Here is an 18,486-nt window from a genome sequence, read left to right as displayed (position 1 = left end):
TGACGCCAGTTATTGTGGAGAAAAGTGGTAAGAGCTTATTTATTACTTATAAAATTCATAGCTTTCCTCCCAAAGTTATGCAAATTTTACATAATCTGCTCTGAGCTTCACTATTTATTTATGCAAGTCAGCCCAGTATCTGCACAGAACAGCTGACAAACCCTCTTTGCTCAAATGACTGCTCTGATCGCAAGGGAGGCATGATTCCTACATTGGTCAGGGCACTGGGCTCTGCCTACCCCAGCCACTGCCTCCTAAATTGGGCTGGGGATTCCCTTCGTGGAAAGATCAGAGGCCAATGAGAGTTGGAATCCAACAAGATCCAGAAGGCACCATAAAAGCCGCCTGCGGGATCAGGCCAATGGCCCATCTAGTCCAGCATCCTGTTTTCACAGTGGCCAACCAGGTGCCTGTGGGAAACCCACAAGCAGGACCTGAGGATGTAGAAGAGCACACTCCCTTTCTGTGATCTCCAGCAACTGGTATTCAGAAGCATGCTCCCTCTGGCTGTGGAAGGTCCAAGGTCTGTGAACGCAAAGCATGATCATCACTAGCAGCCACTGATTAAGACTTAGCCTCCATAAATTTGTCTAAACCTCTTTTAAAGCCATCTAAGTTGGTGGTTAAGGGATGCAGGTGGCGCTGTGGGTTAAACCACAGAGCCTAGGACTTGCTGATCAGAAGGTCGGCGGTTCAAATCCCCGCAACGAGGCGAGCTCCCGTTGCTTGGTCCCTGCTCCTGCCAACCTAGCAGTTCGAAAGCACGCCAAAGTGCAAGTAGATAAATAGGTACCGCTCTGGCGGGAAGGTAAACGGCGTTTCCGTGTGCTGCTTTGGTTCGCCAGAAGCGGCTTAGTCATGCTGGCCACATGACCCGGAAGTTGTCTGCGGCAAACGCCGGCTCCCTCGGCCTATAAAGCGAGATGAGTGCGCAACCCCAGAGTTGGCCATGACTGGACCTAATGGTCAGGGGTCCCTTTACCTTTACCTTTAAGTTGGTGGTTATCATTGCCTCCTGTGGGAGAGAGTTCCACAGTTTAACCACATTGGATATGCCCGATTTACAAGAGCATTAAGTAACAGACTCACTTTGGTAGCATAGAATTTAAGAACTTGTTCCTTTCACATATGTGTTTATGTTTCTTCCAAGTTAAGATTCACAATTTCAAGATAATTTAAATACTTGAAGACATTTCAACGGCAATGAAAAGAATATAAGGGCAGAGATCAGGGGTATACATGGATCCTGAGACACAAATGTTAACTTCTGGAATAGTTTTGCTAAAGTGTCCGTATCCCTATCTACCCATTAAAAAAAAAAAATCAAACTGTAATAAATTCATTAGTGTAAGAAGACAAATGAAATTGTGTCCCATCGTATTTGGAACAGTGGCACACTCCTTTTCTACTGCACTCACAATGCTTGAAAAACTTGTTAGGGTGAAGCTGTCTCAACTTCCCCAAGTACTACATTACTGGAACTGTTAAATCTACAGACACAGTGGCGCTTGGCTTTAGTCATACTCACCCCCATAGAAATAAATATAGGTCATCAGTGTATATGGTGCTTTACATAGCTAAAGGGGGCTTCCATCCAGAGAAGCCTGGAATTTTAATTTTGACAGAAGAAGAGGAGAAAGGAGGAAATATGGATAATGTTTCGGTCTTGCTGTGAGCATCTCCAGACTCCTTCAATTATTCAGCAACGGGACGTGCATGTGGCAGGCATTACAGGTGGCTAGCCTACATACATGTATACATGATGTGTGTGAGAGTGAGAGAAATTGGACCAGGTAAGTTTGGTTATGGGGATGCGGGTGGTGCTGTGAGTTAAACCACAGAGCCTAGGGCTTGCCGATCAGAAGGTTGGTGGTTCAAATCCCCACAACGGGGTGAGCTCCCATTGCTTGGTCCCTGCTCCTGCCAACCTAGCAGTTCGAAAGCACATCAAAGTGTAAGATAAATAGGTACTAATCAGGCGGGAAGGTAAACGGCGTTTCCGTGCACTGCTCTAGTTCACCAGAAGCGGCTTAGTTATGCTGGCCACATGACCCGGAAGCTGTATGCCGGCTCCCTCGGCCAACCCTCGGCCAACCCTGACCTAGCCACTGTGATCCACGCGATGGTCACCTCCAGACTGGATTATTGTAACTCGCTCTATGTGGGGCTGCCCTTGAGACTGACCCAGAAACTCCAGCGGGTGCAGAATGCTGCAGCGAGGCTCCTTACGGGGTCTTCGCTGCGAGATCACATTCACCCGGTGCTATACCAGCTGCACTGGCTCCCGGTGGAGTACAGGATCAGGTTTAAGGTGCTGGTTTTAACCTTTAAAGCCCTATACGGCCTAGGACCCTCTTACCTACGGGACCGCCTCTCCTGGTATGCCCCACAGAGAAACTTACGGTCTTCAAATAAAAACATCTTGAAGGTCCCAGGCCACAGAGAAGTTAGGCTGGCCTCAACTAGAGCCAGGGCTTTTTCGGTCGTGGCTCCGATCTGGTGCAACACTCTGTCACAAGAGACAAGGGCCCTGCGGGACTTGACATCTTTCCGCAGGGCCTGCAAGACAGAGTTGTTCCACCAGGCCTTTGGCCAGGGCACAGCCTGACTCCCTCCCTCGGCAATCTTCGCAGAGCTCTGGCCCAATGGTTGCCAGTGGCTTGAATTAATTAATTTTATAATGAATGATTTTAGAGTGTTGTTTGTGCTGTACTTTTGTACTGTTTTATTGTTGTTAGCCGCCCTGAGCCCGACTTCGGCTGGGGAGGGCGGGATATAAATAAAATTTATTATTATTAATAATAATAATAATAATAATAATAAAGCGAGATGAGTGCCGCAACCCCAGAGTCGGTCACGACTGGACCTAACAGTCAGGGTTCCCTTTACCTTTACCTTAAGTTTGGTTATAAACTCCCCCCACCCCCGGTTTTGACTAACTGGGTGGAAAAGGAGAGGTGTAAGTAAACAACACAGAAAAACCTCCTTGTTTATCTATGCCCCTTTCCTAGCAACATGTAACATGAGCATATGTTCCTCTTGCCAGTCATAACAACTTCTCCAGCAGATGCATGGCAGCTGGATCAGAAACCTCCTTGTTCTAGAAACACTGGCATCTATTTGGACTTGATCTGGTCTCAGCAGCCTTTGCCAACACAGGGAAAGGTTATGTAAGCTCAGCAGACAACAAACTGGCCATTGCATTCCAGGAAGCCCCACCCAACTATGCCAATGCAGGCCAGCAGAGTCTCTACTGCAAGCAATCCCATGCCCTCCCCACTCCATCAACAGCCACTGCACTCTAAACTCCACTATTCTCAACAGAGATTACTTCTTGGCATGCACGTGCAATCCTACGCATGCTTCCTCAATAGTAAGAGAGTTTGATGCTGTATCTGAAATAGTCTGTTATTATGTATTCCAAAAGCTACCCGCCAGATCAGTTGTTTAGCGTGTGGTGCCAATAATGCCAAGGTCACGTGACTGATTCCCGTACGCAATTGGCCTGGATGGTCCCTTCCAACTCTACAATTCTATGATTCTATGAACTATTTTCTGCAGCCAGTTTTCAACTGTAGAATAAAACAGGGTTCTCATCGTAAGCATGATCTGAAACGCCATCTGCTGAACAAGAACAGAACTACCATTCAGCTTCATAATTCTGCAAATGCAGAACTGAAAGGCATTTCCTAAAAGCACACGTGGCAGGAAAATGTAAATATAAATCAATATAGGTGGCACCAAGTAGTAATAGTAATGTATTATTTGTACCCCACCCATCTGGCTGGGTTTCCCCAGCCACTCTGGGTGGCTTCCAACAAAGATTAAAAATACATTAAAATGTCACACTTTAAAAACTTCCCTGAACAGGGCTGCCTTCAGATGTCTTCTAAATGTCAGGTAGTGGTTTGTCTCTTTGACATCTGATGGGAGGGTGTTCCACAGGGCGGGCGCCACTACCAAGAAGGCCCTCTGCCTGGTTCCCTGTAACTTAGTTTCTTGCAGTGAGGGAACCACCAGAAGGCCCTCGGCGCTGGACCTCAGTGTCCGTCCGGGCAGAATGATGGGGGTGGAGACGCTCCTTCAGGTATACTGGGCCAAGGCCATTTAGGGCTTTAAATGTTAGCGCCAACACAAAGAACATCAGTATGAACAAGCTGCTATTTAAAATTAATTTTGCACTGAATTAATAACTTGTTCTTTTTTTTTTTTTTGTCTAGGAGTATCCCCAAACGCGGGTGGTGCTGTGGTGTAAACCACTGAGCCTTGGGCTTGCCAATCGGAAGGCCGGCGGTTTGAATCCCTGTGATGGGGTGAGCTCCCGTTGTTCGGTCCCAGCTCCTGCCGACCTAGTAGTTCAAAAGCATGTCAAAGTGCAAGTAGATAAATAGGTACCACCCCGGCGGGAAGGTAAACAGCGTTTCTGTGCGCTGCTCTGGTTTTGCCAGAAGCGGCTTAGTCATGCTGGCTACATGACCCGGAAAAACTGTCTGTGGACAAATGTCGGCTCCCTTGGCCAGTAAAGAAGATGAGCGCCGCAACCCCAGAGTCATTCACGACTGGACTTAACAGTCAGGGGTCCTTTACCTTTTTATCCCGAAACTATGAAACCATTCCTTCAGAGGCAGTGTAACTCCAAACATGTCAGTGGGAAATCTGCACATGGGAATCACCCATCCACAGGCCTCCCTTGCTCCCTCTTTCTTTCTCACTCTCTTGCTCTCCCCCCCCTTTCCCTCTCTCTCACACAGCCTTCTTTCCATAAGCCATTCATGTCCAATATTTACACTCCCCATCTATACATGCCTAATTGGAAGTAAGCCCCATAAGTTCAATGACTCTTACTTCCAGATGTGGGTTTAGGACTGCAGCGTTATTAAGACTGTGAGTCTTGCATAAACAGTGCAAATGTTGGTTCTGCTGAAATTGCCGTATATTGCTCTGAGTTCAGTGGATAGGGCAGGGTATAAATAGAATAAATGCTTAAATTGGGGGAGAATCCACAATGAGTAATGTTCACATATTGGAGCCATTAGAAACATGTGAGAACTACATTTCCTGTTTTGCTCTTGCTCATGCATTTGAAGTGGGCTCTTGCCTGCCAAAGGTGTGCAAAACTTGTTAGTGGTTAAGGTGCCATGGGACTCTGATGATTTTCCTGTTTCTGTCCCCCCCCCCTTTCCTTTAGTCAGAGCAGCTTTAAAGACAGGTCAAACTTAAGTAAACATTTCTCTAAACAAGTTTTAGTATGATGAAAAACCAACTAAAACAAATACATTTTTTAAAAAATAACGACAGCTTTCAACAAATAGCCTGTTTTCCCAACCACTCACTTTTAAAGGAACTAAGGGCCAAACTATATAGAAAGTGCAAGATGTATGACTTGATCCCTCTACAACTTTCTATTTGCTAAAAAACAGGTATAGGAAGCAAAGGGTGGAGGGTTTAACTCGGGCATCCCCAAACTTGGCCCTCCAGATGTTTTGGGGACTACAACTCCCATCATCCCTAGCTAACAGGATCAGTGGTCAGGGATGATTGGATGTGTAGTCCCAAAACATCTGGAGGGCCGAGTTTGGGGATGCCTGGTTTAACTGTTACGCTACAAACCATTTCCCCAACTGAAATGACCTCTTCCAAAGCTGCTATTAGCTGTATTGGACTTATTCTATCCCTTTGATGGATTATAACAGCTTCAGAAGGACAGCAATTTAAGTCAGAGTGTTGAGGGGAGGGATTCAATCTGCCCCCATCCAGTGCCACAATCCTGATCCAGCCTGTCACAACAGCAGCTGTTTTTACTTTTTTTTTATTTGGCTAGCTTTCTATAGCAAAAAAAAACAACCCACCCTCAATTGGTTTATTCGGGTAAGATTCCCTAAAAAGAAAAGTTTTCAGCTGGTATCAAAAACACTACAATGAAGGTTCCTCCCCAATATTAATAGGCTGTGAATTCCAGAGGATAGGTATTGCCACACTAAAAAGATCGACTTCTTGCAGGTATGGAATGAACAAAAAGTGACACTTGTAAAAGTGCCAGATCCACAGTTTCTTTTAAGTAAATAAAAGGATGTTGGGGGATCTGATCCGGTCTCCCTTATCATGTTTAAAGGTACCCCTGCCCGTACGGGCCAGTCTTGCCAGACTCTAGGGTTGTGCGCCCATCTCACTCAAAGAGGCCGGGGGCCAGCGCTGTCCGAAGACACTTCCGGGTCACGTGGCCCGCGTGACATCACTGCTCTGGCGAGCCAGAGCCGCACACGGAAACGCTGTTTACCTTCCCGCTAGTAAGCGGTCCCTATTTATCTACTTGCACCCGAGAGTGCTTTCGAACTGCTAGGTTGGCAGGCGCACCCCGCCACAGGGATTCGAACTGCTTTAACCCACAGCGCCACCCGCGTCCCTAGGTTATCATGTTTAGTGCGCCCATAAAAAGTAGTTTGCAGAAAGTGCATGAGAAAATGAGAGAGGAAAAATGTTATTGTACAGTAGCTTGTCTTAAAAAAAAATGTCTTCATTTGCAATTCAGTAGCAGTAGAACTTGGAAGTAGCAGAGAATTGAAAACATCAAGCAAAACATTTGTAAACGTGCATGAAAGCAGCTATCCTGTATTCATTATCTTGCTGAGTGCTGTGTCTTGTTTTACTTTTCCTTTAAACCCCCCCCCCCCAAAAAAAAACCATTATTCAGTTTAAGTGGCTCTCAGTGTGGGTTGCAACCAGTTAAAATGCATTTAAAATTCAGTAAAACATTAAAATCACCAATCGGAACCGAAAAAATAAACCTCAGCAGCAACATTTGTCAGTCAGCCAAATGACTTATTGAAGCGGAATATGTTAACCAACTTTATAAACAAATTCTGAGCTCTGGCAAGGCACCACAACATAAAAGCCCATTTTCCTCACCATGAAGCAGAGCCTCACCCAAAGACCCCAAGTGGTACTCAGGTGGAAGAGCAAATGAGAAAACCAGCATACAGTATTCAGCAGTGAAACAATTCCCTGACATTGTTACATTTTGTATGTTCATTGAAAACTTTTTGTTTTCTCCTCACTCTTCCCAAATTATTCTATTTTACCGCCACAGTTTTATTTCTTGCTGGGGTTTTTTTGTTTTATTTTTTTTTCCTGAGTACTGCTTGGGTACTCTTTGAATATAGAGTGATTTATAAATTCAGATAAAACAAATAAAACAAATGCAAGTCCCTTCTCCCCAGCAGGTGAAAAGGGCCTTTTTATTAAGGCAGGTTTGTATTTTATTCGCCACTGCTTCTGTGGGACTCTTTCTTTGTGTTGGTTTTATCTGGCTGCTTTTTATTGACTTGGCTTTTATATTGCCTCTTTTGATATAGCAATATATTTTACGGGCAGTATATATAAAAAAATAACTGAGTGAGTAGAAATAGTCCTGCTTGCACAATGGGACTCCCCCCCCCCAACCCATGCCAGCCCTATATTTGCTCCAGAAGAGTGGGGGAAGCCCCAGAACAATTTTAGGGGGCATGGGTTGCGCAAGCAGAAGTCATTTCGCTGGTACAAAGAGCTGCTTAGTGTTACTTTGGCTACTACCGTATATGATTAACTTCTGGTATTTATTTTATTATTGTTAGCCAACTTGGACATGTTCTTGCGGAACAGCAGGGTCCAAATGTGAATAATTAAATGTACCACGGCGGCCTAATTTTTGCCACACAGGAGGGTCAGTCATAGCAGCCATCTTGAAACATGAGAATCAGGTATCATTCAGGGGTATTCCAAAAATCAGAAGGTGGTCTTAGGCTAGCCACTTCTTCTCTGCATTAGAAATATGACAAGAGAATTTGCTATCAGGGATGGAGAATCTGAGGTCTTCAACTCCCATCAGCCTCTACCAGCATGGCCACTGATCAGGGATAATGGGAATTGCAATCCAGCAACATCTATGGTGCCCTAATCTACAAGCATATGAAGCACTTTGGTTAGTCCAGAGCAGAGATGGGAAACCTGCACACCTTCAGATGTGGCTTGACCAAAACTTCTGTCACCCCCTGGCTACTGGATTCAGCTGACAGGAAGGGCAACTGCCTCTCAATGCCTGCTCTAAAGCACAATGTAAATGTTAATGCTGAAAAAGAGAGAATATAAATATAGCGTGCAATAAAATACAGTGGTGCCCCGCAAGACGAATGCCTCGCAAGATGGAAAACCCGCAAGACGAAAGGGTTTTCCGTCTGCAGAGGCACTTCGCAAGACGAATTTCCCTATGGGCTTGCTTCGCAAGACGAAAAATGACGAAAAATTTTGAATTTTTTTCCCGCTCCAAAACCCCTTATTTTGAATCGCTAAGCTGCTAAAAGCATTTTAGCAGCAAAACCGCTAATCTCCCATGTGTTTTTAGCCCTTTTTTAGCCAATAGCGCTAATAGCGCTACTCTGTCAATGGGCTTGCTTCGCAAGACGAAAAAACCGCAAGACGAAAAGACCCGCGGAACGGATTCTTTTCGTCTTGCGAGGCACCACTGTAATCACAATAAAGGAGTGAATGTGCACTGAACAGACTACAGACCTCTAGCAGTAAGATAGTGCTCTGAAACCACCAAAATGCAACCCACTGTAATTCTTTTGATGGCTTTTTATTAGCTTTGCTTTATGAAATAATTTATTTCTGAAAATAAGCTGATCTGCTTGCACTGACATTAGGTGGTTGTTGTTGTTGCTGCTAAAACTTGTATATTGCCCTTCATCTGAAAATCACAGGGCAGTTCATAACATAAAAATACAAAATGAGAGCAAAATACATAACAAACGAAAACAAAGCAATAACCTCCTCTTATGCATGCACATTTAAAAGGCCATAGAATGTTTAATCAGCCAAAGGCCTGGTTATTGAGAAACATTTTTGCCTGGTGCCTACAAAGGCCTCCCTGGGGAGAGTATTCCGCAAACAGGGAGCCACCACAGAAAAAGGCTCTTTCTTGTGTTGCCACCCTCCAGACCTCTAATGGAGGAGAAACGTGAAGAAGGGCCTCAAATGATGATTGCAGGATCCGGATCAGTTCATAGGGGGAGAGACGGTCCTTGAGGTATTGTGACTTTATAGGTCAAAACCAGCACTTTGAATTGGGCCCAGGAACTAATCGGCAGCCAGAGCAGGATTGGTGTAATAGGATCAAACCGTCTTGCCCTGGTCACTGAATCCTGCACCAGCTGAAGTTTTCAATATGTCTTCAGAGGCAGCCCCACATGTAATGTGTTGCAGTAATCTATCTATCTATTTATCTATCTAACAGATTGGTTACCAGAGCGACAACAAAAATTAGGCTATCCCTGTCCGGATAGGGGTACATCTGGGCCACCAGCCCAAACTGATGAAAGGCATTCCGCGCCACTGAGTCCATCTGAACCTCAAGTGACAGCAAAGGAACCTGGAGTAGCCCCAAACTACGTTATATACCCGCTCTGACAGAGGGATATCGAAATTATTTCTGTGTTTGCTGTGGAGTATCTCAGGAAATACACTACTGTTGCTGAACTTCCTTCTTACCAGAAGGTGGCACTCTTGTATCAAGAAATTACAGAACAGCTCAACTATCTAAAATACTAATAAAAAGGCAAACCCACCTTTTAATTAAGAGAGAAAGGTATCTGTATTCCATACTCAGCTCATGGTTCAAGGTCAAAAGTGTGTAAACTTCCATACAAAGGCTTTTTTCAGAGTGTAGCATGCTGCCGTAAATGAACAGGCTGACAATCCACTCGTTCATGTTATGAGATTCATGGCAGAGATATAAACTTAATCCAATGTTTATTTGTAAGCAGGCCCCGCCACATTCAGTTGGGCTTTCTCACAAGTAAATGGTGTGGAACATTAGGATTTCAGCCTTAAGTTACTTGTTTGTACATCAGTATACTTGCATATTAATAAAAAATTATTATTTATACCCCACCCATCTGACTGGGTGGCCCCAGCCACTCTGAGTGGCTTCCAGCATATATATAAAAACACAATAAAACAATAGACCTTAAAAAGCTTCCCTATACAGGCCTGCCTTCAGATGTCTCCTAAAAGATATATGTTTACTCATCTCCTTGACATCTGATGGAAGGGCATTCCACAGGGTGGGTGCCACTACCAAGAAGGCCCTTTGCTTGGCGTATCATATTTAGAATCATATAGTTGGAAGGGACCGTCTGCAATGCAGGAATATGCAGCTGCCCCATATAGGGATCAAACCTGCAACCTTGGTGTTATCAGCACTATGCTGTAACCAACTCAGCTATGTATTATGTTATGATTTATGTACAGTGGAACCTCAGAAGCCGAACGCCTTTGAACTCGAATGTTTTGGCTCCCAAACCATCGAAAACCAGAAGTGACTGTTCTGGTTTTCAAATGATTTTCAGAAGTCAAAAGTCTGCCCTGCTCCTGCAGCCAATCGGAAGCTGTGCCTTGGTTTTTGAACTGTTCCGGGAGTCGAACAGACTCCTGGAATGGATTAAATTTGAAAACCAAGGTACGACTGTATTTCTTAGCTTTAGAGGTCTACCTGGCAGATGTACATTGGCTTCTGTTCCAAAGTGAGCAGCTGTTTTAGCCTTTTGCAGCAAAACCAACCAAGAGTCTTGGGGTACTTTAAAGGTTAGTACATTTCTTACTGTCAATGTCAAAAACCTGGGGAGTTGGGATCTCAATAATAAACCAGATTAATAAATCCAGGGCCTCTGCATTCCTGCAAATGATTGGAAAATACTCTCTTGGAAGCAAGAGAAGCTCCTTTGCTTGCCTAAGCTATCTATCTTGGTCCATCTATCCTGCCTCCATGGACTATAGTTGCTTGATCCCAATCATGACATCTGACCCAAATCCTTGACTCCTCCCACTCTTTCATCTTTCCATGTTGCAATAACAAAGTAGCCAAGACCTTTATTAAAAGCTGCATTAAGAATGTGTCTTAGTTTCAACATATCACTGCCATGTTCTTTTCTGGAATCTGTTTTTCAGAGAGTGGGTGTTTTACATTTAGGTATTTCCACACCAGAAATGGCGTAAACACATTTTAAATTGTTAATGCATGCTAGAAAATGGAATACATTGTTTTAAACTAAACTAAATTTGGGGGCGCTGGGCAGATCTTTGCACCCCAGCGGCGCATATGCTAAAGACTCCCCTGCCCTTTATCCCACATTAGCAGCACTCAGAAGTGCCTCTTTGGAGGCAAAGGCATCTTGAAGGTGCCTTCAACACCTGAGGCTTAAAGCAGCTTTTTCTTAGCTCAGGCAAGCCTGTGCATTCATTCTGCGCCCTTCCTACTTTAAAAACATTCCCAAGTGGCCCAAGGAAGAAAACTCAAAGGCCTTCTTCCCTGTTAAAAGCACAACTCGGCAGCGTCTAACAGCAAAGGAAACACCTTGAACTGTGGGACATTGAGAGGAGCGTGTTCAGTTGTCACTGGATTTTAGCTGTACAGATTTTGCAACTGAGCAAACACCTGGAGTCTGTCTTGTGGACACTGACCGGCCTGCCTGCCGCTGACGTCTGATTTCCCCCACCGCCCCAGTTCACTGAGCTTGTGCAGAGGGCGGCAGGTGCAATTCAAAGTATTGGAAGAGAGAAAACTCCACAAATCGTCCTCCCCAACAAACCACGTATTACAAGTTACGCGTCGTCCGCACGGGGAATCGGGGGTCGGAATAAACACGTGTCGGGCTTAAAGCAGGCGGCCAACCCCCTCTTTACCTTTGCTTGGCGAGAGCGGGACATGACGGGACACGCGGTTTCTCGTCGCGCAGCAGAATCGCTCCAAGTTCTCCCCGCTTGTCGTCGCGGCTCCTGAGTTTGTCCGCCCCTCTCTCTCGGGCCGTCTTTCTTCTCGCGCGCTCCTCCTCTCGCCGCGACGTCACAGGCCCCGCCCCTCGAGATTTACATACGGGCCGCCCAGCTCGCCTTTCGGCGGCGGGCCCCGCCCCCGGAGCCGCCGATTGGTGCGGCTCCCCGCAGGTCATTTGCATGCCGCCTGCAACTCGGTGCGTCCAGCCCGGCAGCACCAGAGAAGTTTCGCTCAAAGCTTCTGCAAGTGTCTGCGACGGGGCGGGGGACGCGCGGCGGCAGCAGCAGCAGCTCCCAGGGCTGCCTCGTCCAATCGTCCTTTCTTCTTCGCCTTCTGGAGGAGTCCCGGTGTGACACCGGATCGCCGTCTGGGAAAGGGCTGGCCTGCCCTCCTGAGCCGCCCAGGAGGCTTCTCTCTCCGCCGCTGAAGGGCGCCCCGTTGGGAAAGGCGCTGCCCTCTTGGAGCTTCTGAAAAGAGCTCTCTCTCTTTCTCTCTGCCTGATCCCTTCTTCTTCTTTCCTCCTCCTGGCCCCAGTATTTTCCATCCTTGCTCGAGGCGGAAAATAAATGATCTCACCCCTCGCCGTGGAATGGAGACAGCTGGCACCCAGCAGAACCTGAAGGAGCCCCAGGAGCTCGAGCGCAAACGGGACTCCTCTCCGGGAGCCTAAGGACCAGCGGGGCCGGCCAGCTCCTCGCCTCGGGCTTCTTTTGGAAGCAGCCCCGGATCTAGGGACTTGGGTCCTTCGCTTGCTGCTGCTGCTGCTTTTCTTTCCCCCCCTTGGCTTGGCGCAAGATCGCAGGTTCTTTTCCTATGGCTGGGATATACAGCTCGACTCTGAAGACCCTGGAAGACTTGACCCTGGACTCCGGGTATGGGGCTGGGGACTCCTGCCGCTCGCTCAGCCTCTCCTCTTGCAAGTCCAACTCGCAAGCCTTCGCGTCGTCTCAGCCCAGGGGCAACTGGTGGTACTACTCGGGCTCCATGAACAGTCGCAACAACAGCTGGGACACCGTCAACACCGTCCTGCCCGAGGACCCCGAAGTGGCGGACATCTTCTCCAGATGCGCCAAGCTGCCCGACCTGGAGGAATTCCCTTGGACGGAGGAGGACATTGGGAAGATCCTCAGGAAAGGGAAAGCAGGAGGAGGGACCAAGAGGGACTTCACCCAAGAAGCGGTGCGGAGGTTGTCCGTGTTACTGCGGAGACCCTTGATCCGGATCTCCAGGGAGGCGCAGCGCCTGAGCGTGATGCACTCCAAGTGCACGCGCTTCGAGATCCAAAGCGCCATCAAGCTGATCCAGAGCTGGTCGTTGTCCGAGAGCTGCGTCCTGGCCACCGTCAAGGCGCTCTCGCTCTATAGCATGAGCGCCGGCGACGGGCTGAGGAAGGGCAAGTCGGCCAGGTGCGGCCTCACCTTTTCCGTGGGCAGGTTCTTCAGGTGGATGGTGGATACCAGGATCTCGGTGAGGATCCACGAGTACGCGGCCATCTCTTTGACGTCCTGCATGGAGAACCTGGTGGAGGAGATCAAGGCCAGAGTAGTGGCAAGCCAGAGCCCCGACGGAGGCGGAGGGGGAAGTGAGATCTCCTCAGAAGTTCTGGAGATGGTCATCAACAACGATGCGGAGCTTTGGGGAGTGCTGCAGCCCTTTGAGCACCTGATCTGCGGGAAGAACGCGAATGGTAAGGAGCAGAGCTGTCAATTTAGCAAATCCAATGGGCCCTATCCGTACTTTTTGCCTGTCTTCTTACTTCTATGCTGCTTCCTTGCATGGTTGGTTTTTGTGTTCTGATTGCGTTAGAAACTTTTATTTCAGTAAGACTGCTTCGGTCTGCTTCTTTCCAATGGGCAGAATATGAGTTTGATTGGGATCTTATGGATTTGATTGGGATCTTCAGGGCAAAGGCTGTAAGCTCACTGGTGCAGCATCTGTTTTGTATGCAGAAGGTCCTAGGTTCCACTCCTGGCATCTCCAGGTAGGCTGGGGAAGAGCCAGTGCTAAATCATTAGGCATGCCACTGAGCTAAATGGACCAATGGTCTGATTTTGTATAAGGGAGCTTTCTACATTCACTGTATTTAGTGGTACATTTGCAGGATTGCAAGTTAAATAAATAGTATAAACAAACTAGATTATAGAATTGTAAAGTTGGAAGGGACCACAAGGTCCAACCCCTTGCAATGCAGGAATCTTTTGTCCAACGTAGGGCTCAAGCCCATAACCCTGAGATTAAGAGGCTCATGCTCTATTGGCTGAGCCAGGGTTGTTCTGCAGAAGGTTAGATTGCCAACCGGAGCTAGCCTAATGTACGAAGGTAAAATCGCCATTCGCTGCTCCATCCACCTTTTCTTCAGTCCCCACCTCCACTGGCATGTGGCCTCAAGAAGGATGCTCAGAAGGAAATGCAGCCTTCAGGCAATAAATGCTTCCTCACTCCTGTCTTTTTTGCTTACATACATATCTTAAGTGCCATGCAAGATAACCAGCAAGATAACTCCATTACTCCAGCCTCCCCCCCTTTCTGTGAATATCATTGAGAATATTAAAAGTAACAATTGGAGAAGCAGTCTCAGGAATCCATGTGGGGAGGAAACAGAAGCAATGTACGGATGCCTGGCTCTACCATGACATCTTTGGAGGTGTCCCACATCAGTTTCACCATAGCAGCAAGTCCAGCTGAAGTTCATCAATTTCACTTCCCTGCTCTTGATTGCACAAGTGAGATTGATAAACTCCTCTAGGGCAGGAAACAGATCTGTATGCGGAAGTACAGCAACTCATTTTAAGGGCATGTTGTCACAACTACTTCAGCCACAACTGGTGGCTGTGGGAAAACACTCCAACCATAGACAAATCCCATCTGCATCAGCCTGTGGCTGGGTGGTCATATGAATGGTACAGGCAAACTCTAAATTTAGCTTGCATCAGTTTGGGCATGTCATGGACAAGTAGTTAAGGCTCTTGCTGGATCGAAGAAAAGTCTAGCATCCCATTCTCACAGTGGCAACCAGGTGTCGTGACTAGGAGTCAATGGTAGCCTTATCCGTCATGAACTTGTCTAACCACCTCTTAAAGCCAACAAGGTTAGTGGCTGTCACTACATCTTAAGGGAGTAAATTCCATACTTTAACTGACCACTGTGTGATGGTCCTTCCTTTTGTATGTAATCAGTTTAATTGAATGACCACAGGATCTAGTATTGTGAGAGAAGGAGAACTGTGGATAATGTTATTTTAAAAATGTTATAAAAAGGTAAAGGACCCCTGGACAGTTAAGTCCAGTCAAATTCAACTATGGGATACAGCGCTCATCTCTGCCTTCAGGCCGAAGGAGCTGGTGTTTGTCTGCAGACAGCTTTTCTGGGTCATGTGGCCAGTGTGACGAAACTGCTTCTGGCGCAACGGGACACTGTGATGGAACCAGGGCGGCACTGTGGTCTAAACCACCAAGCCTCTTGGGCTTGCTGATCGTAAGGTCAGCAGTTCGAATCTGCATGACAGGGTGAGCTCCCGTTGCTCTGTCCCAGCTCCTGCCAACCTAGCAGTTTGAAAACATACCAGCACAAATAAATAGGTACCGCTGAGGCAGAAAGATAAACTGATAATGTTATACTACTCTATGTGCCTAAGATGTGTAGCCAATATGTATAAACTATGGTCAATTCACCAAACTTCCCAGTGCCATACATTCTTCTGCTGGATGCATGTGCAATGTATGCATACTTCTTATAATGTGTTTCACTTGTCCTTCTTCAATGGTTATGTATTGCAAATATGCAAATACCATATTTGATATTTGTGCTACCTAGACACAGTAATATCTATTCCCACTCGCTATCCTTAGTGCTAAAACAGTAGGAAATGCAAGGATATGTTTTATATCTTGTTTTGGGTCACTGCTACTTTTGTGGTGCATTATAGAGAGAAACTGAAGAATAAATATGGTTAAGTACGTTGCTGAATTAAAGAGTCCCTAGAGAGAAAGAGTTATCTCTGAAGAAGAAACTGAATGAACAGAGGCTTGTGTTACATGGAAATATAAACAGATATGAAAGGAAATGGTTATAAGTATTCAGAACATTTAAGTTGCCAGTTATGTAACATTCACAGGTTGCATCCAAGCGTCAATTAGTCATGCAAGGGACTGGTTTCATTTGACAATGTTGTATGCTTTTTTTTAGATCATTTTGTCAAGTTGTATTTATTGAGTTATAAATTCTGATCTCCCTGTGCCTACATGTGCATTTCATTCAGTTTCAGAAGTGTGTTTATTGTGTTAACGGGTCTGGAATGCAAGACTCTGACCATTCTAATAACCTTCACTTGCAATTTGCAAAACAAAATTGATTTTGTGGTCCTTGGATAGGAGAAGAGTTGAGGCTGAATTTTCTTATCCCCCCTCTCTCTTTTTCAACTAAGAATAAACATATGAGTAGGAAATGTCACCTTATTCCTAACACATTTGTTGTTCTGAGTTGATGTTGGATTACTCTCCAGAAGTTAATATGCACACCCCAGAGTTACTGAGAACAGTGGATTGTCTGAATAGTCTCAATCTTCTTTTAAGTTAAATTACTAACACCACATTTGTTTGTTTGTTTGTTTGTTTGTTACACTTGTATCCCACCTTTCCTCCAAGGAGCTGAAGGTAGTGTATTATAGTTTTCTTCCCCAGTGGCGTAGCGTGGGTTGTCAGCATCCGGGGCAAGGCAAGTAATTTGCGCCCCCCTAACCCATGGATTTGCTCCCCCTAACCCATGGATTTGCGCCCCATAGCCCTAACCCCCAGACATTACGCCCGGTGCGGCTGCCCCCCCCTGCACCCCCCACGCTACGCCACTGTTCTTCCCCATTGTATCCTCACAACAACCTGTGAGGTAGGTTAAACTGTGAGTTAGCTACTGGCCCAAGGCCATCTAGTGAACTTCAAGTCTGAGTTGAGATTTGAACCCTTGCCTTCCAGGTCCTTTTCCAGCATTCTAACCACTGCACCAACCCATGGACTCTATTGGGTTTTATTTGCGCAGAGACAACACACCACATGAGGCCACTGCTCTGTTTAAGTTTAAAGACCGCGTAGCTGCCTTTAAGGAAAAAAACAAGAACATCAGGCGATCTGATCGATGTTTTCTATGAAATGTGAAGTCTAGGTCAAAAATACTACAACTTTGGAAGAGTGTGTTGCCTGGGGCTATAAGAGATCAAAGTAGGCAGTCTCTCTTTCATGTTTGAATGCAGTTCACATTCTATTGCTTGTGTCACTGGTTTTTCATATATCATCACTAGGATGCAGGCAATGATTATAGCAGAAGGTACTGTATAAACTTCTCTCTGGTCCTCAGAGTATCTCTTCTTTGGTGCTAGCCCACCCTCTATGAATAACTAAGCTGAATGCCAAGGATGGGGGCATTTCTCAGCCTGAGACCCATATTCTCTTCTGTGCAACCTTTTGGAGGTCATATGCCAGTGATGGGCAGGGTCAGATGCAAACGAGGGCAGAGCAATTAATTCCCGTTTCCCCTTTCTACAATGAGCTAGTATCTACACACACTCACTCAGTCCTTCATCCAGGCAAGCAAGGGTCACCAGAATTCAAAGACACACCCCAGCCAAGCAAAAACATTCAAGGAGCCTGTGAAATGAGAACAGGTGAGGGGTGTGGTTGGGGAAAGTCCCAAGGGTCAGACAGAGATGCCTGAAGGGCCACCTGCCGGAGGCTCCCCATGCCTGCTGTATGCACTGCACTTTGGGCTAATTATCACTGCTGCGGATCAGTAGGGCAACCATCAATTAGTAACACACCTTGTGTGCTTCGTTGTATCTCTCTACTTGGGATCTCACAGTAAGCACATTGTGCCTTTGTTCCTTGTCTTGCTTATCCACAGGCAAAACTGCATCCATTGCACTTGGAGAGGCAGGAACAGTTGTTATCTAGGTGCAGTGCAGTTGCTGGAAGTGTGGATTTGTCCCTGGTTTGGCTCAGCCATTACTTCACTGGTTGCCTTAGGCATGCCCCCATCTCTCAACATCAGCCATCCTTTTCCATCTGCAGTATGGGGATAATAGTGTTGACCTACCTTATAAGGTTGCAAGATTACTCAGCTAATGCATGCGAAGCACCTTAAGCTGTCAGTAGTGTTTATATACTTAACACTATATATTATTTAGTTTTAGAAGTTTCACTACAATAAGCTGAACATCTGGACTATGTGTTTTTCAGGGTTTCTTTAGGGTGCTTCTGGGCAGAGAAATTGTGTGTCAGGGTGATTATTCAGCAAACCTGAGTTCCTGTGCTGATTCCCTTAGTTCAAATGATAGCCTGAGGGATTAGTAGAGTCAGTATCACTAGCACTGCCGAAACTGGCGATGGTTAGACAAAACATCTGTGTAAACCTTTGCCCTTTCCTTCTGGAGACTGCACACACTTTTGCTTGGTGCTTAGGTATGAAACAAGTAGTTTAGGAAGAGTCCACCTTAATGTGCTTCGTAGATGAGCCCTCTTTTTCTGATCCCATGGAAACCAAGGGCAAAACCGAGCTTTCTTCTATATGTTGCATACTCAAAACTCACAATGGCTTGGTTAATATGGTATTTTAAGCCATAGTTAAACCAAACTATGGTTTACATGTAACTATGACCATGCTGGTGCATACTGGTGACATCACAAGTCCTTTGT

At 46.1% G+C, this 18,486-nt stretch overlaps 2 protein-coding genes and 1 long non-coding RNA gene across 3 annotated transcripts in view; 1 reads left to right on the top strand and 2 right to left on the bottom strand.

The window, feature by feature from the left end:
• CAT (catalase) overlaps positions 1-11,880 on the bottom strand; it is a 42,268-nt gene extending 30,388 nt beyond the window's left edge. Inside the window, exon 1 of the mRNA XM_083434261.1 lies at positions 11,716-11,880. Within this exon, the coding sequence (XP_083290387.1) occupies positions 11,716-11,739 (24 nt within the window). The 5' untranslated portion in view covers positions 11,740-11,880. The remainder of the gene's footprint in view (positions 1-11,715) is intronic.
• The window catches only part of LOC310682804, a 100,455-nt gene that overhangs the window by 45,185 nt on the left and 36,784 nt on the right, over positions 1-18,486 (bottom strand). The window lies entirely within an intron of this gene.
• ABTB2 (ankyrin repeat and BTB domain containing 2) overlaps positions 12,007-18,486 on the top strand; it is a 148,065-nt gene continuing 141,585 nt past the window's right edge. The window contains exon 1 of the mRNA XM_083428420.1: positions 12,007-13,493. Within this exon, the coding sequence (XP_083284546.1) occupies positions 12,620-13,493 (874 nt within the window). The 5' untranslated portion in view covers positions 12,007-12,619. The remainder of the gene's footprint in view (positions 13,494-18,486) is intronic.

Source organism: Podarcis tiliguerta (genome assembly GCF_965153285.1).
Source record: "Podarcis tiliguerta genome assembly, chromosome: 1".
NCBI classification, from domain to species: Eukaryota; Metazoa; Chordata; class Lepidosauria; order Squamata; family Lacertidae; genus Podarcis; species Podarcis tiliguerta.
The sequence above is the reverse complement of the archived record's forward strand: the minus strand, read 5'-3'. Positions and strand labels throughout refer to the sequence as shown.